The 25,956-nt window shown below is 37.1% G+C and overlaps 2 protein-coding genes across 2 annotated transcripts in view; one reads left to right on the top strand and one right to left on the bottom strand.

The window, feature by feature from the left end:
- Positions 1 to 11,403, top strand: part of pfkfb4b (6-phosphofructo-2-kinase/fructose-2,6-biphosphatase 4b) — a 25,510-nt gene extending 14,107 nt beyond the window's left edge. The window contains 7 exon segments of the mRNA XM_061889697.1: positions 2,232 to 2,439; positions 2,505 to 2,651; positions 5,683 to 5,787; positions 5,873 to 6,002; positions 9,059 to 9,121; positions 9,207 to 9,271; positions 10,713 to 11,403. Coding sequence (XP_061745681.1) covers positions 2,232 to 2,439; positions 2,505 to 2,651; positions 5,683 to 5,787; positions 5,873 to 6,002; positions 9,059 to 9,121; positions 9,207 to 9,271; positions 10,713 to 10,772 — 778 coding nt within the window. The 3' untranslated portion in view covers positions 10,773 to 11,403.
- A 1,658-nt stretch (positions 11,404 to 13,061) lies between these two features.
- On the bottom strand, positions 13,062 to 22,446 carry LOC133544412 (actin-related protein 2/3 complex subunit 4). The gene is made up of 6 exons (XM_061889705.1): positions 22,346 to 22,446; positions 18,389 to 18,507; positions 18,203 to 18,314; positions 18,021 to 18,116; positions 13,474 to 13,644; positions 13,062 to 13,348 (listed from the first exon to the last, which is right to left on the bottom strand). Exons 1-6 carry the CDS (start codon positions 22,346 to 22,348, stop codon positions 13,343 to 13,345), a joined length of 507 nt encoding a protein of 168 aa, XP_061745689.1. The 5' UTR covers positions 22,349 to 22,446; the 3' UTR covers positions 13,062 to 13,342.
- Between the last annotated feature and the right edge of the window lie 3,510 nt (positions 22,447 to 25,956).

Genomic DNA, 25,956 nt, shown 5'->3' with positions numbered 1-25,956 from the left:
CACATCAAGTATACTCTGCTGCTACAAACATGACAACATTGGACAGTTCCTTTAAAATAACACCTTACTAAGGGGGGTTTCCTACAGCCACAGCTGTAAAGGCCACATTGGTTTTGACAAAACTAATAAAGACTTTAAAGATATTTAAGCTACTAACATTAACAAAGCTACTAATGCTAATTAAATTATTAACTTTAATAAATCTTCTAAAACTAAAAGCTACCAACACTAACAAAGCTACTAATACCACTACTATTAAAGCTACCAATGCTAATAAGGATTTTAAAGATATTTAATCTACCGATGCTAACAAAGCTACTAATAATTAAAGTATTAACTTTAATAAATCTACTAAAACTAATAAAGCTACTAATAGTACTACTATTAAAGCTATTAATGCTAATAAAGCTATTCACTTTAAAAACTATTAAAGTTTATAAAGCTAATAAAGACAGTAAAGCTACTGATGCTAACAATAATCATAGATGTTTAAGCTACTAACGCTAACATAGATACTACTAAAGCTACTAATTAAGTTATTAACTTCACTACAACGACTAAAGTTTCTACAGATAGTAAATCAACAGACTAATAAAGCCACTAAATATGATAATAAAGCTAATAATGCTAACAAAGCTGTTAAAGCTATTAAAACTACTTAAGGTTATATTGCTAAGAAAGCTATGAACTTAAAAAAAATACTAAAGATTATAATAGCAAAAAAAGATAGTAAAGCTCATGTTACTAATGCTAATAAAGATAACGCTACTAACGCCAACAAAGCTACTAATAGCATACTAATGATTATACAACTATTAACTTTATAAAATTACTCAAGTTTTGTAAAAATAGCTAACCTACAAAAATTAATAAAGATAATAAAGCTACAAATGCTAAAAAAGTTACTAACACTAATAATAGTAATCAAGATAACAAAGCCACTAATGCTAACACAGCTACTAATGAAGCTACTTAAGCTACTAATACTGATAAAGCCATTAAAGCTACTTAAGCTACTAATACTGATAAAGCCATTAAAGCTACTTAAGATACTAATACTGATAAAGCCATTAAAGCCACTTAAGCTACTAATACTGATAAAGCCATTAAAGCTACTAATACTGATAGTCATTAAAGCTACTTAAGCTACTAATACTGATAAAGCCATTAAAGCTACTTAAGCTACTAATACTGATAAAGCCATTAAAGCCACTTAAGCTACTAATACTGATAAAGCCATTAAAGCCACTTAAGCTACTAATACTGATAAAGCCATTAAAGCTACTTAAGATACTAATACTGATAAAGCCATTAAAGCTACTAATACTGATAAAGCCATTAAAGCCACTTAAGCTACTAATACTGATAAAGCCATTAAAGCCACTTAAGCTACTAATACTGATAAAGCCATTAAAGCTACTTAAGATACTAATACTGATAAAGCCATTAAAGCTACTTAAGTTACTAATACTGATAAAGCCATTAAAGCTACTAATACTGATAAAGCTATTAAAGCTACTTAAGCTACTAATACTGATAAAGCCATTAAAGGTACTTAAACTACTAATACTGATAAAGCTATTAAAGCCACTTAAGCTACTAATACTGATAAAGCCATGAAAGCTACTTAAGCTACTAATACTGATAAAGCTATGAAAGCCACTTAAGCTACTAATACTGATAAAGGTACTTAAGCTACTAATACTGATAAAGCCATTAAAGCTACTTAAGCTACTAATACTGATAACGCCATTAAAGCTACTAATACTGATAAAGCTATTAAAGCCACTTAAGCTACTAATACTGATAAAGCCATTAAAGCTACTTAAGCTACTAATACTGATAAAGCCATTAAAGCTACTTAAGCTACTAATACTGATAACGCCATTAAAGCTACTAATACTGATAAAGCCATTAAAGCTACTTAAGCTACTAATGGCAATAAAACTACTAAAGTGTATAAAGATAGCAAAGCTACTAAAACTAATCAAAGCTCCTGTTAACAAAGCTACTAAAGTTAATAAAGCTACTAATGACTGTAATAAAGCTACTAAAACTAATCAAGATAATAAAGCTCCTGTTAACAACAAAGACAATACTACTTATTAGCTATTATTATCTGTAGTAGATTTATAAGACTTAATGCTAATAAAGCTTTTAAATAATGTTAATGACGCCTCTAAAGACAGTATTGCAATTAAAAGTGATGAAGTTGTGTCCACGGCCCCCAGGGAGCTGTCCTACATTAAGATCATGGACGTGGGCCGCCGGTACCTGGTGAACCGCGTGCAGGACCACATCCAGAGCAGAATCGTCTACTACCTGATGAACATCCACATCACGCCGCGCTCCATCTACCTCAGTCGCCACGGCGAAAGCGACCTCAACATCAAAGGACGCATCGGAGGCGACTCGGGCTTGACGGCGCGAGGCAAAGAGGTGCTGGTGACCCACCTTGGTCGACTACTATCACTTCTGACTGCTCTGTTTCCTCTCTGTGCCAGTATGCCAAATGTCTGATGAAGTACATCCAGGACCAGAACATCAAGGACTTGAAGGTGTGGACCAGCCAGATGAAGAGGACCATCCAGACCGCAGAGTGTTTGCAAGTTCCTTATGAGCAGTGGAAGTCTCTCAATGAAATTGATGCTGTGAGTCCACACGTCGCATACATGAATAGTGTCCCTGAACGCACCACGCTGCTAATGCAAGTCCAGCCAAACGATAAGTATTTGGCCACCTGCCTAGACTCACACATGAACTTGAAGTGCCATCCCATTCCTAACCCATAGGCTTCAATATGATGTGGGTCCACTTTTAGCAGCTATTACAGGTTCAGCTCTTCTGGGAAGGCTGTCCACAAGGTTGCCGAGTGTGTTGATAGGACTTTTCCACCATTCTTCTAAAAGTTCACACTGATGTTGGTGGAGAAGTCCTGGCTCTCAGTGTCCGTTCTAATTCATCCCAAAGGTGTTCTATCGGGTTCAGGTCAGGACTCTGTGCAGGCCAGTCAAGTTCATCCACACCAGACTCTGTCATCCATTTCTTTATGGACCTTACTTTGTGCAGTGGTGCACACAGTCATGTTGGAAGAGGAAGGGGGCCACTCCCAACTGTTCCCACAAGGTTGGGAGGATGCAATTGTCCAAAATGTTTTTGTGTCATGGAGCATTCAAAGTTCCTTTCACTGGAAGCCCAACTCCTGGAAGGTCACGCACTGATGTAAGTGGAGAAGGCCTGGCTCTCAATCTCCGTTTTAATTCATCCCAAAGGTGTTCTCTATCAGATTCAGGTTAGGACTCTGTGCAGGCCAGTCAAGTTCATCCACACCAGACTCTGTCATCCATGTCTTTATGGACCTTGCTTTGTGCACTGGTGCACACAGTCATGTTGGAAGAGGAAGGGACCTTCCCCAGGAGTTGGGCTTTGCCCCTTAGTTCCAGTAAAAGGAACTTTGAATGCTCCAGGATACAAAAATATTTTGGACAATTGCATGTTCCCAAAATTGTGGGAACAGTTTTGGAGCGGCCCCCTTCCTCTTCCAACATGACTGTGCACTAGTGCAGTGATCCCCAACCTTTTTGTAGCTGCGGACCGGTCAATTGTCCCGCAGGAGGGGGGAATTTTTATTTATTTATTTTTTTGTAATGAAAAATTGACTTTTTTTGGGTTGGTGCAATAATTGTAAGTGTATCTTGTGTTTTTTTTATGTTAATTTACAAAAAAAAATTTTTTTATTAATTATTCTGTGGCCCGGTACCAATTGAGCCCAATGGTTGGGGACCACTGCACTAGTGCACAAAGCAAAGTCCATAAAGACATGGGTGACAAGAGTCTGGTGTGGATGAACTTGACTGGCCTGCACAGAGTCCTGACCTGAACCCGATAGAACACCTTTGGGATGAATCAGAATGGAGACTGAGAGCCAGGCCAACATCACCATTGCACTTTTGGAAGAACGGTGGAAAATTCCTATAAACACACTCGGCAACCTTGTGGACAGCCTTCCCAGAAAAGTTGAAGCTGTAATAGCTGCAAAAAGTGGACCAACATCATATTGAAGCCTATGGGTTAGGAATGGGATGGCACTTTAAGTTCTTATGTGAGTCAAGGCTGCAATATAGTGTGGTTCTGTAATCTCGTCTTAATGACTTTCAATCATGCGCTCCTAAAGATGACTTCCATCTTGAGTGTCAGGAACACGTAGAACCGCGCGTGTTGCGCCGTAAATGTTTAGTGCACGTGTGTGACGGCATCAGTTGATGTAAACCAGGGGTCACCAACCTTTTTTGAAACCAAGAGCTATTCTTGGGTACTGATTAATGTGAAGGGCTACCACACACTTAAATAAATTGTATTTCTGTCCGTCATTCCGTCGTACATTTTTGTTCCTCTTACGTTTTTTTTTTAGAGAATAAATGAAGAAAAAAAACACTTAATTGAATGGTTTAAAGGAGGAGAAAACACGAAAAAAATTTAAATTAAATTTTGAAACATAGTTTATCTTCAATTTCGACTCTTTGAAATTCAAAATTTTACCGAAAAAAAGAAGAGAAAAACTAGCTAATTTGAATCTATTTGAAAAAATTAAAAAAAGAATTTATGGAACTTCATTAGTAATTTTTCCTGATCAAGATTAATTTGAGAATTTTGATGACATGTTTTAAATAGGTTAAAATCCAGTCTGCACTTTGTTAGAATATATTACAAATTGGACCAAGCTATATTTCTAACAATGACAACTCATTAATTCTTCTAGATTTTCAGAACAAAATTTTTAAAAGAAATTCAAAAGACTTTGAAATAAGATTTAAATTTGATTCTAAAGATTTTCTAGATCTGCCAGAATATTTTTTTTTAATTTAATCATAATAAGTTTGAAGAAACATTTCACAAATATTCTTTGTCGAAAAAACAGAAGCTAAAATGAAGAATTAAATTAAAATGTGTTTATTATCCTTTACAATAAAAACAATACATTTACTTGAACATTGATTTAAATTGTCAGGAAAGAAGAGGAAGGAATCCTAAAATAATTTTTAAGGTTTTTTTTTTCTTCTAAAATTGTCTTTCTGAAAGTTATAAGAAGCAAAGTAAAAAAAATGTATGAATTTATTTAAACAAGTGAAGACCAAGTCTTTAAAATATTTTCTTGGATTTTCAAATTCTATTTGAGTTTTGTCTCTCTTAGAATTAAAAATGTTGAGCAAAGCGAGACCAGCTTGCTAGTAAATAAATGCAATTTAAAAAATAGAGGCAGCTCACTGGTAAGTGCTGCTATTTGAGCTATTTTTAGAACAGGCCAGCGGGCGACTTATCTGGTCCTTACGGGCACTGCGTTGGTGACCCCTGATCTAGAGATTTAAAAATTGAATAATAATAAAAGAAAATGAAACTGAATAATGACACATTTTTAATATTTTTTTGGACCATAACCCAATGTGGTCCCCGGGATCAAGCTTGAGTGGAGGCCTAAATGTATATTTGTTATGCATATATGGTATTGGTTTTTAAAATGTCAAAATGGCCCCAGCTTGCTTTGATTTTTCAGTGTGCGGCCCTCAGTGGATAAAGTTTGGACACCCCTGTTGTAAAGAAAGTGATGTGTTGCACTTGAGAACCACAACAGTGTGGCAGCCAAGCAGGCAGGTAACAAGTGTTGTGTTGCTGCCCACCAACCAGGGTGTGTGTGAGGAGATGATGTATGAGGAGATCCAGGAACATTATCCTTTGGAGTTTGCCCTCAGAGACCAAGACAAGTACCGCTATCGCTATCCCAAAGGAGAGGTCGGACTCCATGTTCACCTTTTATGACCTACTTGTGTTGATTTGTTGTTTACATTTCTTCTTCTTCTTCTTCTGGTGGTGTCAGTCGTACGAAGACCTGGTGCAGAGACTAGAGCCTGTCATCATGGAGCTGGAAAGGCAGGAGAACGTTCTGGTGGTTTGTCACCAGGCTGTGATGAGATGTCTGCTCGCTTATTTCCTCGACAAGACTGCAGGTACTCTACCACATGTGCCCTACCTGGGAACACTTGCATATTACTTAACTTAAAGGAATATTTAGAGAATACTTAATCAAACCTAAAGAAAACTTAGGGGAGACTTACGTACTTGGGGATACTTAGATAATACTTAGGAATAGTTAGTGAATACTTAAAGATACTTAGGAATAGTTAGTGAATACTTAAAGATACTTAGGAATAGTTAGTGAATACTTAAAGATACTTAGGAATAGTTAGTGAATACTTAAAGATACTTAGGAATAGTTAGTGAATACTTAAAGATACTTAGGAATAGTTAGGGAATACTTAAAGATACTTAGGAATAGTTAGGGAATACTTAAAGATACTTAGGAATAGTTAGGGAATACCTAAAGATACTTAGGAATAGTTAGGGAATACCTAAAGATACTTAGGAATAGTTAGGGAATACTTAAAGATACTTAGGAATACTTAAAGATACTTAGGAATAGTTAGTGAATACCTAAAGATACTTTGGAATACTTAAAGATACTTAGGAATAGTTAGGGAATACTTAAAGAAGACTTAGGAGAGACGTGTATACTTGGAGATATTTGGAAATACTTAGGAATAGTTAGTGAATCCTTGAGAATACTTATGGAATACTTAGGAATAGTTAATGAATACCTAAAGATACTTAGAAATAATTAGGAAATACTTGATGAAACTTCAATAATACTTAGGGGAGACTTACATACTTAGATAATACTTAGGGAATACTTTAATAATAGGTAGGAATAGCTAGATAATACTTAGGGAATACTTGGGGCAGTTTAGCTCGGTTGGTAGAGTGGCCGTGCCAGCAACTTGAGGGTTGCAGGTTCGATTCCCGCTTCTGCCAACCTAGTCACTGCCGTTGTGTCCTTGGGCAAGACACTTTTCCCACCTGCTCCCAGTGCCTCCCACACTGGTTTGAATGTAACTAAGATATTGGGTTTCACTATGTAAAGCACTTTGAGTCACTAGAGAAAAAGCGCTATATAAATATAATTCACTTCACTTCACTTACACATACAGTGGGGCAAAAAAGTATTTAGTCAGCCACCGATTGTGCAAGTTCTCCCACTTAAAATGATGATAGAGGTCTGCAATTTTCATCATAGGTACACTTCAACTGTGAGAGACAGAATGTGGAAAAAAAATCCAGTAATTCACATTGTAGGAATTTTAAAGAATTTATTCGTAAATTATGGTGGAAAATGAGTATTTGGTCAACCACGCAAAGCTCTCACTGATGGAAGGAGGTTTTGGCTCAAAATCTCACGATACATGGCCCCATTCATTCTTTCCTTAACACGGAAAAACAGCCCCAAAGCATGAAGTTTCCACCCCCATGCTTCACAGTAGGTTTGGTGTTCTTGGGATGCAACTCAGTATTCTTCTTCCTTAAAACACGACGAGTTGAGTTTATAGCAAAAAGTTCTATTTTGGTTTCATCTGACCACATGACCTTCTCCCAATCCTCTGCTGTATCATCCATGTATCCATTTTGGTATAAACTCAACTCGTCGTGTTTGGAGGAAGAAGAATACTGAGTTGCATCCCAAGAACACCAAACCTACTGTGAAGCATGGGGGTGGAAACATCATGCTTTGGGGCTGTTTTTCTGCTAAGGGGACAGGACGATTGATCCGTGTTAAGGAAAGAATGAATGGGGCCATGTATCGTGAGATTTTGAGCCAAAACCTCCTTCCATCAGTGAGAGCTTTGAATGGTTGACCAAATACTTATTTTCCACCATAATTTACAAATAAATTGTTAAAAATTCCTGCAATGTGAATTCCTGGATTTTTTTTCACATTCTGTCTCTCACAGTTGAAGTGTACCCATGATGAAAATTACAGACCTCTGTCATCATTTTAAGTGGGAGAACTTGCACAATCGGATAGATTGTGCAAGACTAAATAGTGCTGACTAAGTATTTAGTCAGCACTAAATACTTAGTGCTGACTAAGTATTTAGTCAGCAGAATCGGCTGACTAAATACTTTTTTGTACTGTGATACCTAAAGATACTTATGAATAGTTAGGGAATACTTATATAATAGTTAGGAATGGTTAGAGTTTACTTATGAATCCTTAGATAATGAATAATTAAGATAGCTTAATTCCAGTTAGGGAATACTTAGATAACACAGTACTTAGGGGATACTTACATAATTGGTAGAGAATACTCAAATAACAGTACTTAGGGGATACATGCATACTTTAAGGAATACTTAGATAAAACAGTACTTAGGGGATACTTACATAATAGTTAGGGGATACTTACATAATACTTGGAATATTCAGATAACACAGTACTTACTTAATACTTGGATACTTATGGAATATTTAGATAATACCTAAAGATACTTGGGAATAGTTAGGGAATACTAGGTAAAACTTAAAGAATACTTAGATACTTAGGAATATATAGGAATACTTTGATAATAGGTAGGAATAGCTAGATAATATTTAAGGAATACTTGTATAATACCTAAAGATACTTAGGAATAGTTGGGGAATATTTAGGGATATTTATATAACAGTTAGAGGATACTTAAATAATACTTAAGAATATTTGAATAATTAAGATAGCTTAAGGGATACTTGGGGAATACTTAAATAATACTTATATAATAGTTAGAGGATACTTGGATAATACTAATGAATCTTTAGATAATACTTAATACTTGAATAATTAAGATAGTTTAAAGGATACTTGGAGAATACTTAGATAACACAGTACTTGGGGGATACTTACATAATACTTGGGGAATAGGTAGGGAATACTTAGAGAACAGTACTTTGGGGATATTTACATAATACTTAGGTAAAGTTAGATATTATAGCGTTTAGGGGGTCCTTAAAATAATACTTAGAGGATTTTTAAGAATTTTAAATGAAAGATTGTAAAGGAGATGAGGATTGTATGTTGTTGATGCAGATTGTCCTGGTTGGAAAGAGGATTTATGTAACCGGGAACATGGTTAGTCTGAAATGACGGTTTGGTTTGCATTCGTTGTGATGTGAATGTAAAGTTTTGCTCCACAGATGAGTTGCCTTACCTCAAGTGTCCTCTGCACACCGTCTTGAAACTCACACCTCTGGCTTACGGTAAATATGATTGTCCTTCTGACACGCTCGCTAATAAATAAAGGCAGCGTTAAAAGTTCCTGACCAACCTTTGATTGTTTGCCAGGATGCAAAGTGGAGTCCATTTATTTGGGCGTAGACGCAGTGAACACACACCGAGAGCGACCGCAGGTACGTCACACACACGCAACACCCGAGCCCACGCCTTGAGTCCGCTTGGGTGTTGCGTCTTTTTTTTTTACCAAGGACGACGCCTCGCTCTCGACTCGCCGACACCAGCAGATAAACACTTTTGAAAACATTGCTCGCACTTTTCCTTTGAATCCTGCCGCACCGCATGTTTTGTTCCTGTGAAGAATGTTCTTGTTTTACCTCATTGCCATTCAAGTATTGTGTTGATTTCTTTTGTCTTTGTAAACATTTCCATGTCAATATAACATTTACAAATAAACTCTTGTTTTCATGTGGAGCTTTGTTTGCATTTCTTTTTACACAAAAGACATTTAAAGGCCTACTGAAACGGGGATAGCAGGTCCATTCTATGTGTCATACTTGATCATTTCGTGATATTGCCATATTTTTGCTGAAAGGATTTAGTAGAGAACATCGACGATAAAGTTCGCAACTTTTGGTCGCTAATAAAAAAGCCTTGCCTGTACCGGAAATAGCAGACGATGTGCGCGTGACGTCACGAATTGTGGAGCTCCTCACATCTGAACATTGTTTACAATCATGGCCAGCAGTAGCTAGAGCTATTCGGACCGAGAAAGCGACAATTTCCCCATTAATTTGAGCGAGGATGAAAGATTCACGGATGAGGACGTTTAGAGTGAAATACTAGAGGAAAAAAAAGAAGAAAAGGCGGCGTTTCAGATGTAATTAGACACATTTACTAGGATAATTCTGGAAGATACCTTATCTGCTTATTGTTTTATTAGTGTTTTAGTGAGATTGTAAAGCCATACCTGAAAGTTTGATGGCTGTGGTGAACGCCAGTGTCTCTCAGAGAAGCCGAGAAGCCAAGATCACAACTGCCTTTTTGAGCTGCAGGAGGAGGTCCCATAATCCACTGAAGTCTCCGGTAAGAGCCGACTTAATATCACAATTTTCCCATTCAAAAACGTGCTGGTTGACGTAGAGAAACATTTTCGCTTGACCGCTCTGTGTTAAAGCATCACAAAAAACAAACACCGGCTGTGTTTTGGTGCTAAAGGCAACTGCAATCAACAGCATTCTTCTTTGACGTCTCCATTATTAATTTAACAAATTGCAAAAGAATCAGCAACACAGATGTCCAAATTACTGTGTAATTATGCGATGAAAAGAGACGACTTTTAGCCGTGTGTGGTGCTGGGCTAAAATGTCCACTACAACCCGAGACGTCACAAAAACGCGTCATCATTCCGCGACGTTTTCAACAAGAAACTCTGCGGGAAATTTAAAATTGTAATTTAGTAAACTAAAGCGGCCGTATTGGCATGTGTTGCAATGTTAATATTTCATCATTGATATATAAACTATCAGACTGGTAGTAGTGGTTTTCAGTAGGCCTCTAAGTGGTGGTTTTGCTGACCAACTCTGACGGAGGTGTGTGTGTGCTGTCACCTTTCAGAACATCAACGTGCAGCGCAGCACGGAAGAAGCGCTGCAGACCATCCCGCCGCACTTCTGATCCTTCGCTTGAAGCCCTGAGCTTCTCTCGCCGTCATGAAGATGCTAGCAACCTGCTTGGGGGGCCAAAAAAAAAAAGAAGTCACGTTTGTGCTCTGAAGTTGACGGACTGGGAAGTTTGCAGCTCTCGTGCATTTGAGTCATCGCCAAACTGTACAGCTTGTTGCAATTTTACAAAGGTGTTATTAGAAAAAGCTTGGATTATTTCTATTTTTTACATGTGGTCGTCGTATAAGCTGTGCAGTCGTCACACAGAAGGAGAATTCAGTGACATGCTTTGCCTCAACACTAGACTTGTGGAAGAAAATATATTTCTACTCATTTGGGATGTGTGGTTGTCGGGGTCATGACACACAAAGGTCATCTTTGAAGGTGTAAGTTAGGGGTATCCAATGTGCTTAAATATTCTGAAAATGATATAATTCAATTGTAAGTTATTACTCTAATTGACACATTTGCAATGTTACTTTGGACTATTTTTAGCATCTTTACTGTACAAAAATGGTCAAAATATCTCCAGCTCTTTAATATGTGACTTGTAGTGGAAGATGTTTGGACACCCTGACATCATTTTATAAATACATGTGTTACACTGAATTTTTATATCATTAAAAAGTTGTACAAATGTCAAAGCTGTTTCATTTATTTAAGTTCAGGGTTTCTGGTTTGGTTTTCAAATTGGGCTTTTTTTTTTTATCTTTGTTTCAAACTAGGCTTGGAGTCGGTTCATATTAGGGTTTTGAGCAAGGGTTGGGCAAACTAGGATTAGGGTTTATGAAAACTATTTCAGACCACTAAAACTTGAGATGCTGGACAACAAAACGAGATACGGAACAACAAAGCTTGAGATACAGAACAACAAAACTCGAGATGCTGGACAGCAAACCTTAAGATGCGGGACAACAAAACAACAAAACTTGAGATGCTGGACAACAAAATCAGAGATATGTAACAACAAAACTTGAGATGCGGGACAACAAAACATACAATGCTGATAAACAAAGCTTGAGATACAGAACAACAAAACTTGAGATGCTGGACAACAAAACCTGAGATGTGGTACAACAAAACAGATACGGAACAACAAAACTTGAGATGCGTGACAACAAAGTTTAAGATGCTGGACAACAAAACTTGAGATGCGTGACAACAAAGTTTAAGATGCTGGACAACAAAACTTGAGATGTGGGACAACAAAGCTTAAGATGCTGATAAACAAAACCTGCGATACGGAACAACAAAACTTGAGATGCGTGACAACAAAACTTGGGATGCAGGACCACAAAGCTTAAGATGCTAATAAACAAAGCTTGAGATACAGAACAACAAAACTTGAGATGCTGGACAACAAAGTTTAAAATGCCGGACAACAAAACTTGAGATGCTATACAACAAAACTTGAGATGCGGCACCACAAAACGAGATACGGAACAACAAAACTTGAGATACAGAACAACAAAACTTCAGATGCTGGACAGCAAACCTTAAGATGCGGGACAACAAAACCAGAGATGCGGGAGAACACAACCTGAGATATGGAACAACAAAACTTGAGATGCGGGACCACAAAACCAGAGATGCGGGAGAACACAACTTGAGATGCGGGACCACAAAACTTGAGATGCGGGACAACAAAACCAGAGATGCGGGACCACAAAACCAGAGATGCGGGAGAACACAACTTGAGATGCGGGACCACAAAACTTGAGATGCGGGACAACAAAACCAGAGATGCGGGACAACAAAACCAGAGATGCGGGAGAACACAACTTGAGATATGGAACAACAAAACTTGAGATGCGGGACAACAAAACTTGAGATACGAGACAGCAAAACATACAATGCTGATAAACAAAGCTTGAGATACAGAACAACAAAACTTGAGATGCAGCACCACAAAACTTGAGATGTGGTACAACACAGATTATGATGCTGATAAACAAAGCTTGAGATACAGAACAAAGCTTGAGATACAGAACAACAAAACTTGAGATGCTGGACAACAAAACTTGAGACGTGGGACGACAAAAGGCCCCAACCCCCACTGTGGACACCCCTGTTATTAAGTGTGTTTGATCTAATAATAATAATAATAATAATAAGTTGAAGAGATAAATAGATGGATGTGTGTAGTTATTGCTCACAGAAAGTCAACATTGCTTTGCACTTCTTTGCTGCTGAGCTCCTCGCCGCCTCTTAAACATCATTTGGATGTTATTAACATTGTCAAATATGAATATTAATGAAGTCTTACCTTCCTCTATAAAGCGTGTAGACAAAAAGACAGGACTTTACTGTTCACCTTCACTACCATCAAGTGTTTATTTCATCATCTGGGTAATAAATGGATGGGCTCCTGGTCCTAACAGAACAATAAAATATACATCATTAGAAACAATTATCAGGGGAAGAAATGAAGACATCCAAAGTACCCAGTGTCCAACACCATGGTAAGAAATGTATGAAAAGAACATTTGTACATATTTATATTGATCAATGTGTGTCTTGGCTGCTGACATCTGGGTGACAGTGGAGGCCAAGAGTGGAACCTTGTCCACTGGGAACTCTCACTTAGAACTGCAAAACAAGAAACAGCACTTAGTACATGTTTACTGTAGTTTGGACTGAAGTGTGTATTCATGATCAATGCAGCCAAAAAAGGAGAACTGAAACAATAAAATGAGGTCAAAGGGTGGACTGACATTTTTGAGGAACTCCTCAGCGACGATGCGAGCTCTGGCGTTGACGGACAGTTTCATCTCGCTGATCTCCTTGTCGATCTCCTCCATGAAGTGAATGACAAAGTCCACCAGCTTGTGTTTGTACATCTGCTCCGTGTGGAAGTTGGTGATCAGGAAGCTGATGTCGTAGCCCTACGCAAACGCACACACACACACAATAATACATTTTGCTTATAAAGGCGTCTTTCTGGGCACTCAAGGACACCGTACAAAATCAAAACAATGAAATCAAATTGGATAAAAACGAAGCTAGATAAGATAAGATGATTACAATGAATAAGCAGTCAGGAATAGCTGTGTTTTGAGTCTTGATTTCAAGAGGGATATTGAGTCTAAGTTACCAAGGTCTGGTGGTACAGAGTCCCAAAGATGTGGGGCGGAGCGGCTGAAAGCTCGAGCACCCATGTTGGACACTTTAAATAAGGGGACAATGAGAATGATGGATGAAGAAGATCTTAGGAAACGTGAGGACATCGTGGACATGGAGCATAATATACTGGTCAGAGGTGGGTAGAGTAGCCAGAAATTGTACTCAAGTAAGAGTACTGTTACTTTAGAGATTTATTACACAAGTAAAAGTAAGGAGTAGTCACCCAAATATTTACTTGAGTAAAAGTAAAGTATGTTGTGAAAAAACTACTCAAGTACTGAGTAACTGATGAGTAACCTGTTTGTCTAATGATGAAGGCAACAAGTAATGCACAAAAACATAAAAATTGCAATGAACAAATTCAGAGCCAGGAATATCTCTTAAGCAACGAAAACAATTTGGTTTTACACTGTTTTGAAAAAAATTTTTTAAATTAATTTTACCTTTGCAACCTCATTATACTATTGGCTAAGTTTTATATTCATAAATGTAAGTTTCTCAATACCCGACCTGTTTTTTGTGCCTTTAAAAAAGATTTAGAACTCTACATTAAAACACTCTAACAACCAAAAAGCTGTGAAAATGATGATGATGTGTTGCAAATTTAAGTTATTTACTGAGATTGAGTGAGCCTATGGCTTTGCACTTTGTTTATTTTATATATGTTTTGTACGTTTTTTATACTGTTTTGTACTGTTTTTGTACTTACTTTAATATTTTCAACTGTTTGTAAATGTTGAAATTTATAATAAAGGTTTATTAAAAAAAAAACATTTTTTTTAAAATGTGCAGTTAATCATGTGACCGCCTGGCTCTGTTTGATTGGTGAAACGGAGTCAAACGTCACCAGTGACTGCATTTGATTGGTGAAACGGAGTCAAACGTCACTAGTGACTGCATTTGATTGGTGAAACGCACCTACTTTGAAGGTCTGTCTGACAAAACAAACAAAGCGTGCATTAACAGATCGATTAAAATCAGTAGCGAGTAGTGAGCTGAATGTAGATAAATGGAGCGGAGTAAAAGTAGCGTTTCTTCTCTATAAATATACTCAAGTAAAAGTAAAAGTATGTTGCATTAAAACTACTCCGAGAAGTACAATTAATCCCAAAAGTTACTCAAGTAGATGTAACGGATTAAATGTAGCGATACTGGTTATCATTCGGAATGGGGACCAAGTTTTGGATCTGTGCTTGTGGGGACCACATTTTCTACAAGTTATGGAGGCATAACATTTTTTTCAGGTAAAATGGCCACTGCCCAGTTAGCTCATACACGTCTTTAAATCTCTGGATTGATGAAGTAATGTGCTGATCATTCTTACAGGGGACCCTAGGGAAAAGAGTTATAATATGGTTCATGGAAACCCAATTTAATCATTTTGCATAATTCACACAAATTTGTAGTGACTACTGAGGACCATTTAAAAAAATAATAATAAAAAAAGCTCAAATTAAATGTCACATGATCAAACTTAAAAACCACTTCGGCATCTTCAGAATGGATCTGACTACCATATTTTTCGGAGTATAAGCCGCACCTGCCGAAAATGCATAATAAAGAATAAAAAAACATATATAAGTCGCACTGGAGTACAAGCCGCATTTTTGGGGGGAAATTTATTTGATAAAATCCAACACCAAGAATAGACATTTGAAAGGCAATTTAAAATAAATAAAGAATAGTGAACAACAGGCTGAATAAGTGTATGTTATATGAGGCATAAATAACCAACTGAGAAGGTGCCTGGTATGTTAACCTAACATATTATGGTAAGAGTCATTCAAATAACTATAACATATAGAACATGCTATACCTTTACCAAACAATCTGTCACTCCTAATTGCTAAAACCCATTAATTCTTATACATCTAGTCTCTTACGTGAATGTGCTAAATAATATTATTTGATATTTTACGGTATTGTGTTAATAACTTCACACATAAGTTGCTCCTGTGTATATGTTGCAACCCTGGCCAAACTATGAAAAAAACTGCGACTTATAGTCCGAAAAATACGGTAATATGGTTCATGGGGACTCAATTTAAATCATTTCGCATAATTCACACAAATTTGTACGTGACTACTGAGGACCATTTAATTAAAAAAAAATAAAAAAAGAAGCTCAAATTAAATATCACATGATCAAACTTAAAAAACACTTTGGCATCTTTAGAATGGATCTGACTACCATATTTTTCGCAGTATAAGCCGCACCTGCCGAAAATGCATAATAAAAAAGGGAAAAAACATATATAAGTCGCATTTTTGGGGGAAATGTATTTGATAAAACCCAACACCAAGAATAGACATCCATCCATCCATTTTCTACCATTTATTCCCTTTGAGGTCGCGGGGGGCACTGGTGCTTATCTCAGCTACAATCGGGCGGAAGGCGGGGTACACCCTGGACAAGTCGCCACCTCATCGCAGGGCCAACACAGATAGACAGACAACAGTCACACTCACATTCACACACTAGGGCCAATTTAGTGTTTCTAATCAACCTATCCCCAGGTGCATGTCTTTAGAGGTGGGAGGAAGTCGGAGTACCCGGAAGGAACCCACGCATTCACGAGGAGAACATGCAAACTCCGCACAGAAAGATCTTGAGCCCGGGATTAAACTCAGGACTACTCAGGACCTTCGTATTGTGAGACGGACGCACTAACCCCTACATTTGAAAGGCAGTTTAAAATAAGTAGAGAATAGTGAACAACAGGCTGAATAAGTGTACATTATATGAGGCATAAATAACCAACTGAGAAGGTGCCTGGTATGTTAACATAACATATTATGGTAAGAGTGATTCAAATAACTATAACAGTGGTTCTTAACCTGGGTTCGATCGAACACTAGCGTTCGGCGGAGGTCAAGACACACCTGACTAATCGTGTAAAGACAAACTTCTCCCGATCGGCGTATTACGGATACGGCAACAGCTGACTGATTTGCAGGTGTGTAATTTGTTGTGAGTTTATGCACTGTGTTGGTTTTGTGGTTTGAACAAGGTGATGTTCATGCACGGTTCATTTTGTGCACCAGTAAAAAAAACATGCTAACACTTTAGTATGGGGAACATATTCAACATTAATTAGTGGCTTATTAACATGCAAATTAGTAACATATTGGCTCTTAACTAGTAATTATTAAGTACTTATTAATGCCTTATTATTCGGCATGGCCTTATTATAACCCTAACCCTCTAACCCTGAACCTAACCCTAACCAAATAACTCTAATTTAAGTATTTATTACATAACCCAATGGTTCTCAAATGGGGGTACTTGAAGGTATGCCTAGGGGTACGTGAGATTTTTAAAAAATATTCTAAAAATAGCAACAATTCAAAAAATCCTTTATAAATATATTTATTGAATATTAATTCAATGTAATACTAAGTTCATAAACTGTGAAAAGAAATGCAACAATGCAATATTCAGTGTTGACAGCTAGATTTTTGTGGACATGTTCCATAAATATTGATGTTAAAGATTTTTTTTTGTGAAGAAATGTTTAGAATTAAGTTCATGAATCCAGATGGATCTCTATTACAATCCCCAAAGAGGGCACTTTAAGTTGATGATTACTTTTATGTGTAGAAATATTTATTTATAATTGAATCACTTGTTTATTTTTCAACAAGTTTTAAGTTATTTTTATTTTTCCAAATAGTTCAAGAAAGACCACTTCAAATGAGCAATATTTAGCACTGTTGTACAATTTAATAAATCAGAAACTGATGACATAGTGCTGTATTTTACTTCTTTATCTCTTTTTTTCAACCAAAAATGCTTTGCTCTGATTAGGTGGTACTTGAATTAAAAAAATGTTCACAGGGGGTACATCACTGAAAAAAGGTTGAGAACCACTGACCTAACCTAACCTAACATAGCACGTGTTCTGTCTGTTACTATACTGGATTAAAGGGGTGTAAAGGTGACATGTGGGTGTTATTTCTGGTCTAGAGGGCTATTATAATGTTAAAATCTATTTAGAGAGTTGTAAACAGTTTTTATGACAATATTTGATTTATTATGAATAATTCCTACTTCACAAAAAATAATTTATCGCAGAAAGCAATTAAGAGCGACAAAGGAGGGGTTGAATGTTGTAAAGATAAGTTGAGATCTCCTCACCTCCACTGGTTTCCTCCTGAGGATAAAGAAGTTCTCGGCTCTCATCATCATGAAGCGCATGAATTTGTGGCACAGAATCTTCTCAATCTCGTCTGCCTGGTTGTGTGGTGGAGACACTTGTCGTCATGGTGACACACGTACACGTTTTATTTTTCTTTAAGCGGTTTTGGGTTGATGCTCACCTGCTTGACGGCGATGCTGACTCGGACCGAGTTGATGGAGCCCTCGATCAGAACTTTCTCCTTGTCGTTACGGCTGATGACGACAGGCTGCAGGAGGAGTTCTTTACTACTCCTGAAGGAGGACATCAAGGAAGGTTGAATGTTGTGTTGTTTGTTCATGGAACCTCCCAGAAGCATGGGACTCACCGCACTTCCACCTCAGGCTTGTTGTGTCTCTCCACCACCTGGGAGGAGAAGTTCTCCAGGCACAAGGCGGCCTGCAGGGTGGCCCGCACAGCGTTCAGATAAGGTCGCAAAGTGGCCGTCTGAGTGAGGACAGATAACACTGATTAGTCCGATTAGGTTCATTAGGTCTTCAAATAATTATGCAATTTGTTATTCCCTTGTGTTTATTTCCATACCTGACAGTTTCGGCTATAAATATATACAAATAAACACACAGGTCTGGCTATAAGAATAAAACACTGCAACAACACTGATGACCAGACAATGCTCATGATAAACATACAACTTTTCATCATTTCTTTCTTCAGTCTTTAATGGACTGCACTACTTGGCAACAACCAGCAGATGACGCTGTTGATTCCTTCTCAACAAAACATGAATGACCTTACACTTATTAATCTTTTTTATAAGTGTGTGTGTGTGTGTGTGTGTGTGTGTGTACGTGCGTGTGTGCGTGCGGGGATTATATTTTCTAAGACAAAATACTTAAAAAATATATATATATTTAATAGCATACCTGACAGTTTCGGCTATAAATATATACAAATAAACACACAGGTCTGGCTATAAGAATAAAACACTGGAACAACACAGATGACCAGACAATGATCATGATAAACATACAACTTTTCATCATTTCTTTCTTCAGGCTTTAATAGACTGCACTACTTGGCAACAACCAGCAGAGGACGCTGTTGATTCCTTCTCAACAAAACATGAATGACCTTACACTTATTAATCTTTTTTTATAAGTGTGTGCGTGTGTGCGTGTGTGTGTGCTTGCGATGGGGAGGATTATATTTTCTAAGAAGAAATACTTAAAATATATATATATATATATTTAATAGCATTAGACATACTTATAATAATATACACTTGTATATAATTAATAATAATATAGAGACCCCGAACGGGTGAAGTGGTAGGAAAATGGATGGATGTACACACGTACAACACTTAAGACCTTCAGTACATCAGTATGTGGAATTAAATTATGGAATGGATTATGCAAAGAAATCAAACAATGTAATAATATAATCAACTTCAAGAAACTCTTCAAATTTAGTGCTAACAAAGTACAAAGAAGAAGAACCATGATAAACATTCTGAATTTATTTCATCCATCCATTCATTTTCTAGCTAATCTTACTCATCTCACCATATGAAATATAACTCACTTCACCAATTATTTATTTATTATTATTGTTGTTCTTACTTATTGAGTATATTTTGAATAAATTAAGAACAGGATGTGAACAAAAGTGTTAGCAACTGCTAAGTAAAGGCAAAAAGGGGTAGGATTAAAGGCCTACTGAAAACCATTACTACCGACCACACAGTCTGATAGTTTATATATCAATGATGAAATATTAACATTGCAACACATGCCAATACGGCCTTTTTAGTTTACTAAATTACAATTTTAAATTTCCCGCGGAGTTTCTTGTTAAAAACGTTGCGGAATGATGACCCGTGTTTGTGACGTCTCGGGTTGTAGCTGACATATTAGCCCAGCACCACACACGGCTAAAAGTCGTCTCTTTTAATCCCATAATTACACAGTAATTTGGACATCTGTGTTGCTGAATCTTTTGCAATTTGTTCAATTAATAATGGAGACTCTAAAGAAGAATGCTGTTGGTGGAAAGCGGTGGATTGCAGCTGCCTTTAGCACCGAAACACAGCCGGTGTTTCTTTGTTTGTTGTGATGCTGTAACACAGAGCGGTCAAGTTTCTCTACGTCAACCAGCAAGTTTTTGGATGGGAAAATTGTGATATTAGGACGGCTCTTACCGGAGACTTCAGTGGATTATGCGACCACGTCCATTAGCTAAAAAAGGCAGCTGTGATTTTGTCTCCTCTCAGAGACACTAGCATTCACCGCACCCATCCGACTTTCTGGTATGGCTCACTAAAACACTATTAAAACAATAAGCAGATAAGGGATCTTCCAGAATTATCCTAGTAAATGTGTCTAATTACATCTGAAACGGTCCCACTGCCGCCGCCTGGAGCCGTCGCCTTTTCTTTTTTTTGTGCTTCACTCTAACCTCATCCATGAATCTTTCATCCTCGCTCAAATTAATGGGGAAATTGTCGCTTTCTCGGTCCGAATAGCTCCTGCTGCTGGAGGCTATGATTATAAACAATGTGAGGATGTGAGGAGCTCCACAACCCGTGACGTCACGCGCACATCGTCTGCTACTTCCGATACAGGCAAGGCTTTTTTATTAGCGACCAAAAGTTGCGAACTTTATCGTCGATGTTCTCTACCAAATCCTTTCAGCAAAAATATGGCAATATCGCAAAATGATCAAGTATGACAAATAGAATGGACCTGCTATCCCCGTTTAAATAAGAAAATCTCATTTCAGTAGGCCTTTATATCAGCTCTGCTTCTTCCTACTCCTTTTCGAACATGTTGAAAAGGGAAACTGGAAATTGTGAAGTGTCATGTTGTATGTAGGCATGCATGTTCTTTGAGGCACACATTAAAAGCGTTACTAAAACGGCCTTCTTTCATCCCCGTAATATCGCTAAAATTCGCTCCATTCTGTCCACTAAAGACGCTGAGATCATTATCCATGCGTTTGTTACGTCTCGTCTCGATTACTGTAACGTATTATTTTCGGGTCTCCCCATGTCTAGCATTAAAAGATTACAGTTGGTACAAAATGCGGCTGCTAGACTTTTGACAAGAACAAGAAAGTTTGATCACATTACGCCTATACTGGCTCACCTGCACTGGCTTCCTGTGCACTTAAGATGTGACTTTAAGGTTTTACTACTTACGTATAAAATACTACACGGTCTAGCTCCATCCTATCTTGCCGATTGTATTGTACCATATGTCCCGGCAAGAAATCTGCGTTCAAAGGACTCCGGCTTATTAGTGATTCCCAAAGCCCAAAAAAAGTCTGCGGGCTATAGAGACTTTTCATTTCGGGCTCCAGTACTCTGGAATGCCCTCTCGGTAACAGTTCGAGATGCTACCTCAGTAGAAGCATTTAAGTCTCACCTTAAAACTCATTTGTATACTCTAGCCTTTAAATAGACTCCCTTTTTAGACCAGTTGATCTGCCGTTTCTTTTCTTTTTCTCCTATGTCCCACTCTCCCTTGTAGAGGGGGTCCGGTCCGATCCGGTGGCCATGTACTGCTCGCCTGTGTATCGGCTAGGGACATCTCTGCGCTGCTGATCCGCCGCCGCTTGGGATGGTTTCCTGCTGGCTCCGCTGTGAACGGGACTCTCGCTGCTGTGTTGGATCCGCTTTGGACTGGACTCTCGCGACTGTGTTGGATCCATTATGGATTGAACTTTCACAGTATCATGTTAGACCCGCTCGACATCCATTGCTTTCCTCCTCTCCAAGGTTCTCATAGTCATCATTGTCACCGACGTCCCACTGGGTGTGAGTTTTCCTTGCCCTTATGTGGGCCTACCGACACTAGTGATTTAGGGCTATATAAGTAAACATTGATTGATTGATTGATTGATTGATGTTCCAAACAAACTCAACTTATGTATTAAGATAAGAGTTAATTGTAGTTTGATGATTGTTTATCAGAGGTGTTTGAGTCAATGCAGCAAACAGACAGCTGTTAGCTTCAGCTCGCTAGAATTGACTCTTTCTCTTTCCCAGCAGCAAACGGAACACGACGTTATCAAACTTTACTGTATATAACTTTATAACCCACGAAAGACAATTATAGACCATTTGTGAATGTACAGTATTTGACTAATGAATGAATGACTCTTGAGAGGGCCGTCGAGCTAAAGTGTTAGCTTACTACCTTACCAGCATGTTTAAATAAGACCAGTGGATAAATTCACTTTTATGTCCAACAACACACACATTTAATTACTAATAAACGACCAAATAGTCATTAAATAGTAATACATGTCGAACTTCGCTTACCATTTTTGTGTGAGAAGAGGTAGCTACGGGCGGAAGTAGCTGCTTCTTCTTCTTCTTCGTGGCTTTTCACTGCGGTTGAAAAGTTGCTGCTTTACCGCCACCCACCGGATATGGATGGTATGTTTTTATTTTCAATATAAAAACAAAAAGTGTCTACACCAGGGGTAACCAACATTTTTGAAACCAAGAACTATTTATTGGATACTGATTAATGCGAAGGGCTACCAGTTTGATACACACTTAAATAAATATATACTTTTGATGACATGTTTTAAATAGGTTAAAATCCAATCTGCACTTTGTTAGAATATATAACAAATTGCACCAAGCTATATGTCTAACAAAGACAAGTCATTATTTCTTCTAGATTTTCCAGAACAAAAATTTTAAAAGAAAATACTTTGAAATAAGATTTAAATTTGATTCTATAGATTTTCTAGATTTGCCAGAATATATATTTTTCATTTAAATCACAATAAGTTTGAGTAAATATTTCAGAAATATTCTTCGTCGAAAAAACAGAAGCTAAAATGAAGACTTAAATTCAAATGTATTTATTATTCTATACAATTAAAACATTTATTTACTTAAACATTGATTTAAATTGCCAGGAAAGAAGAGGAAATAATTTAAAAGGTAAAAAGGTATATGTGTTTAAAAATCCTAAAATCATTTTTAAAGTTGTATTTTTTCTCTAAAATTGTCTTTCTGAAATTTATAAGAAGCAAAGTAAAAAAAAAAAAAAAAATGAATTTATTTAAACAAGTGAAGACCAAGTCTTTAAAATATTTTCTTGGATTTTCAAATTCTATTTGAGTTTTGTCTCTCTTAGAATTAAAAATGTCGAGCAAAGCGAGACCAGCTTTGTAGTAAATAAATACAATTTAAAACATACCCAATCATGTTCCCAATTAGCCTGCACACCTGTGGGATGTTTCATATAAGTGTTTGATGAGCATTCCTCAACTTTATCAGTAATTATCGCCACCTTTCCCAACTTCTTTGTCACGTGTCGCTGGCATCAAATTCTAAAGTTAATGATTATTTGCAAAAAAAAAAAATGTTTATCAGTTTGAACATCAAATATGTTGTCTTTGTAGCATATTCAACTGAATATGGGTTGAAAAGGATTTGCAAATCATTGTATTCCGTTTATATTTACATCTAACACAATTTTCCGACTCATATGGAAACGGGGTTTGTAAATCAATATATACTTGGTTGCCAAAAAGTGATTAATATTTTATTTTGATATTGACACATGTCATCTCTGCACAGATTTTTAGATTATCCTTCAGAGAGTTAACATAGTTCTGTGTCGTCGTGAAGCGCTTTGCACAAATCTTAACGAATTTCCCGTTCAGTCTGTTCAATTTCGATTAAAGCGTGATGTTTGCAGAGCGGAAACACTTCATTGCAAGCTGTGGGACAGATTTTTAGATCAACAGGTGTATTTGGAGTCTGTTCCTTCAGGCTCTGTAGCACTGAAGGTCATCAGCTCAGGGTGTGAAAACATGAAACTGGGTAACCCATGAGAAACTGGGTAACAAAGCTCAACCTATTCGTCGTGATCCGCGACTTGGATCATGTCATATTCTGGTTTTGGTTCTGTTTTATATCACATCTTGTTTGCGTTTGTCTTCCGTATCTCCTGGTGGCACTTCCTGTTTTATTCTGTTGTCATGCCTACGCATTTGTGTCACCTGCCATGTGTTTTTGACGCGCACCTGCCTCCTAATTTCTGTCCGTTACTCATGCTCGCAGTCTAGTTTGCTGATCGATGCAACAGGTGACGTCGCTGACTCCTATTGTGGGAAAAGTATTTTTGTATTCGTTAGCTCCCACGCTATTCCTTCGTTTGTGTCCCTAAATCACATGCTAACGATTTTCAGTTCTTTCTAGCTCCCATGCTAGTTGCCTTGATGCAAGTCTTTTTATTCTTAGTCTGTTTTTTAGTATGAATAAATCGATTTCTTACCTTCACGCTGTGTCCAGTCCGCCTGCATTATAGAGAGAACGCACCCGCAAAACCACAATGCCAGCTAAGCGTCACACTATTCTTACTATAACAATCTACAAGGTTAATATTGTTGGCTTCTTTTTCTTCCCCTCCATTTTTTGCTTTCTTTTGTGTTTTCAAGTTATCATTACATATATGTATTGTTGGTTTTGATCAATTGTTTTGTTGATAATAGAGGTAATTATTGTTATTATTAATTATCAATAGTGGTATTTCCATTGGTATTTGTATTGCTCCATTTGTAGTGTAATAATGTCCACTGTCATTTCTGTATTATTATTAATTTCACTGCTTCTTTGCTATCACTTTTACCATCATATTTGCACATATCCTATTTGCTGATGTTGTTCTATTGTTGTTGTTGTTGTTGTTATTTTTGTGTTTTCTTTTTTTTTTTGTCTTTCTGTCATATCCATATCTTGTGCCCACATTTTCCCCCTCCGTCTTCCTTTTTTTCCCCTTTCCATCCCCTCCTGCTCTGGCCCGGCTGCACCAAATAATAATATAAATCCATTTAATAAGGTCACATACGAATAAGGCAACAAGAGAAGTATCCCGCACTTCTCTTTTGTAAAGTAAATTTCTTACAGCCGATATGGGCATCGACATTAGGATGCTCATATTGTTATAGTAACCTATTGTTACTATAACCTATTGTTACTATAAAAATCTACAAGGTTAATAAAGTTGTAGATTGTTACTATAACAATCTACAAGGTTAATATAGTTGGCTTCTCTTTCTTCCCCCTCCATTTTTTGCTTTCTTTTGTATTTCAAGTTATCATTACATATATGTATTGTTGGTTTTGAACAATTGTTTTGTTGATAATAGAGGTCATTATTGTTATTATTAATTATCAATAGTGGTATTTCCATTGGTATTTGTATCGCTCCATTTGTAGTGTAATATGTCCACTGTCATCTCTGTATTATTATTTATGTTGTTCTATTGTTGTTGTTATTGTTGTGTTTTCTTTTTTTTTTGTCTCTCTGTCTAATCCCCCTCTTGTGCCCACATTTTCCCCCTCTGTCTTCCTTTTTTTCCCCTTTCCATCCCCTCCTGCTCCGGCCCGGCTGCACCAAATAATAATATAAATCCATTTAATAAAATCAAATACGAATAAGGCAACAAGAGAAGTATCCCACACTTCTCTTTTGTAAAGTAAATTTCTTACAGCCCATATGGGCATCGACATTAAGATGCCCATATTGTTATAGTAACCTATTATTACTATAACAATCTACAAGGTTAATATAATTGGCTTCTTTTTCTTCCCCTCCATTTATCTGCTTTCTTTTGTAAAGTAATTTTGCACAGCCTATATGGGCATCTACATAAAGAATATGATTTACCTGAGAAGGTGGACAGGACAAGAAAAAAAAAACATAAAATAGGCATTCAAAATATGTGTTTGTCTAATTGAGAATTAAAGATAATTTTTATGCTATTTTGTTAACGGTAACATTTGTCAACATCCTGCATTCTAAATATTTTTTCCACCTGAATATTATGTGGCAACAAGTGGAAAAAAACTGAGTCAGCTCTTCGATAAATGAATCCGCATGTCCCGCCTGGGTAGCGATAAGTGTG

Source organism: Nerophis ophidion, linkage group LG02, assembly GCF_033978795.1.
Source record: "Nerophis ophidion isolate RoL-2023_Sa linkage group LG02, RoL_Noph_v1.0, whole genome shotgun sequence".
NCBI lineage: Eukaryota > Metazoa > Chordata > Actinopteri > Syngnathiformes > Syngnathidae > Nerophis > Nerophis ophidion.
This window is presented reverse-complemented; position numbering and strand designations above follow the sequence as displayed.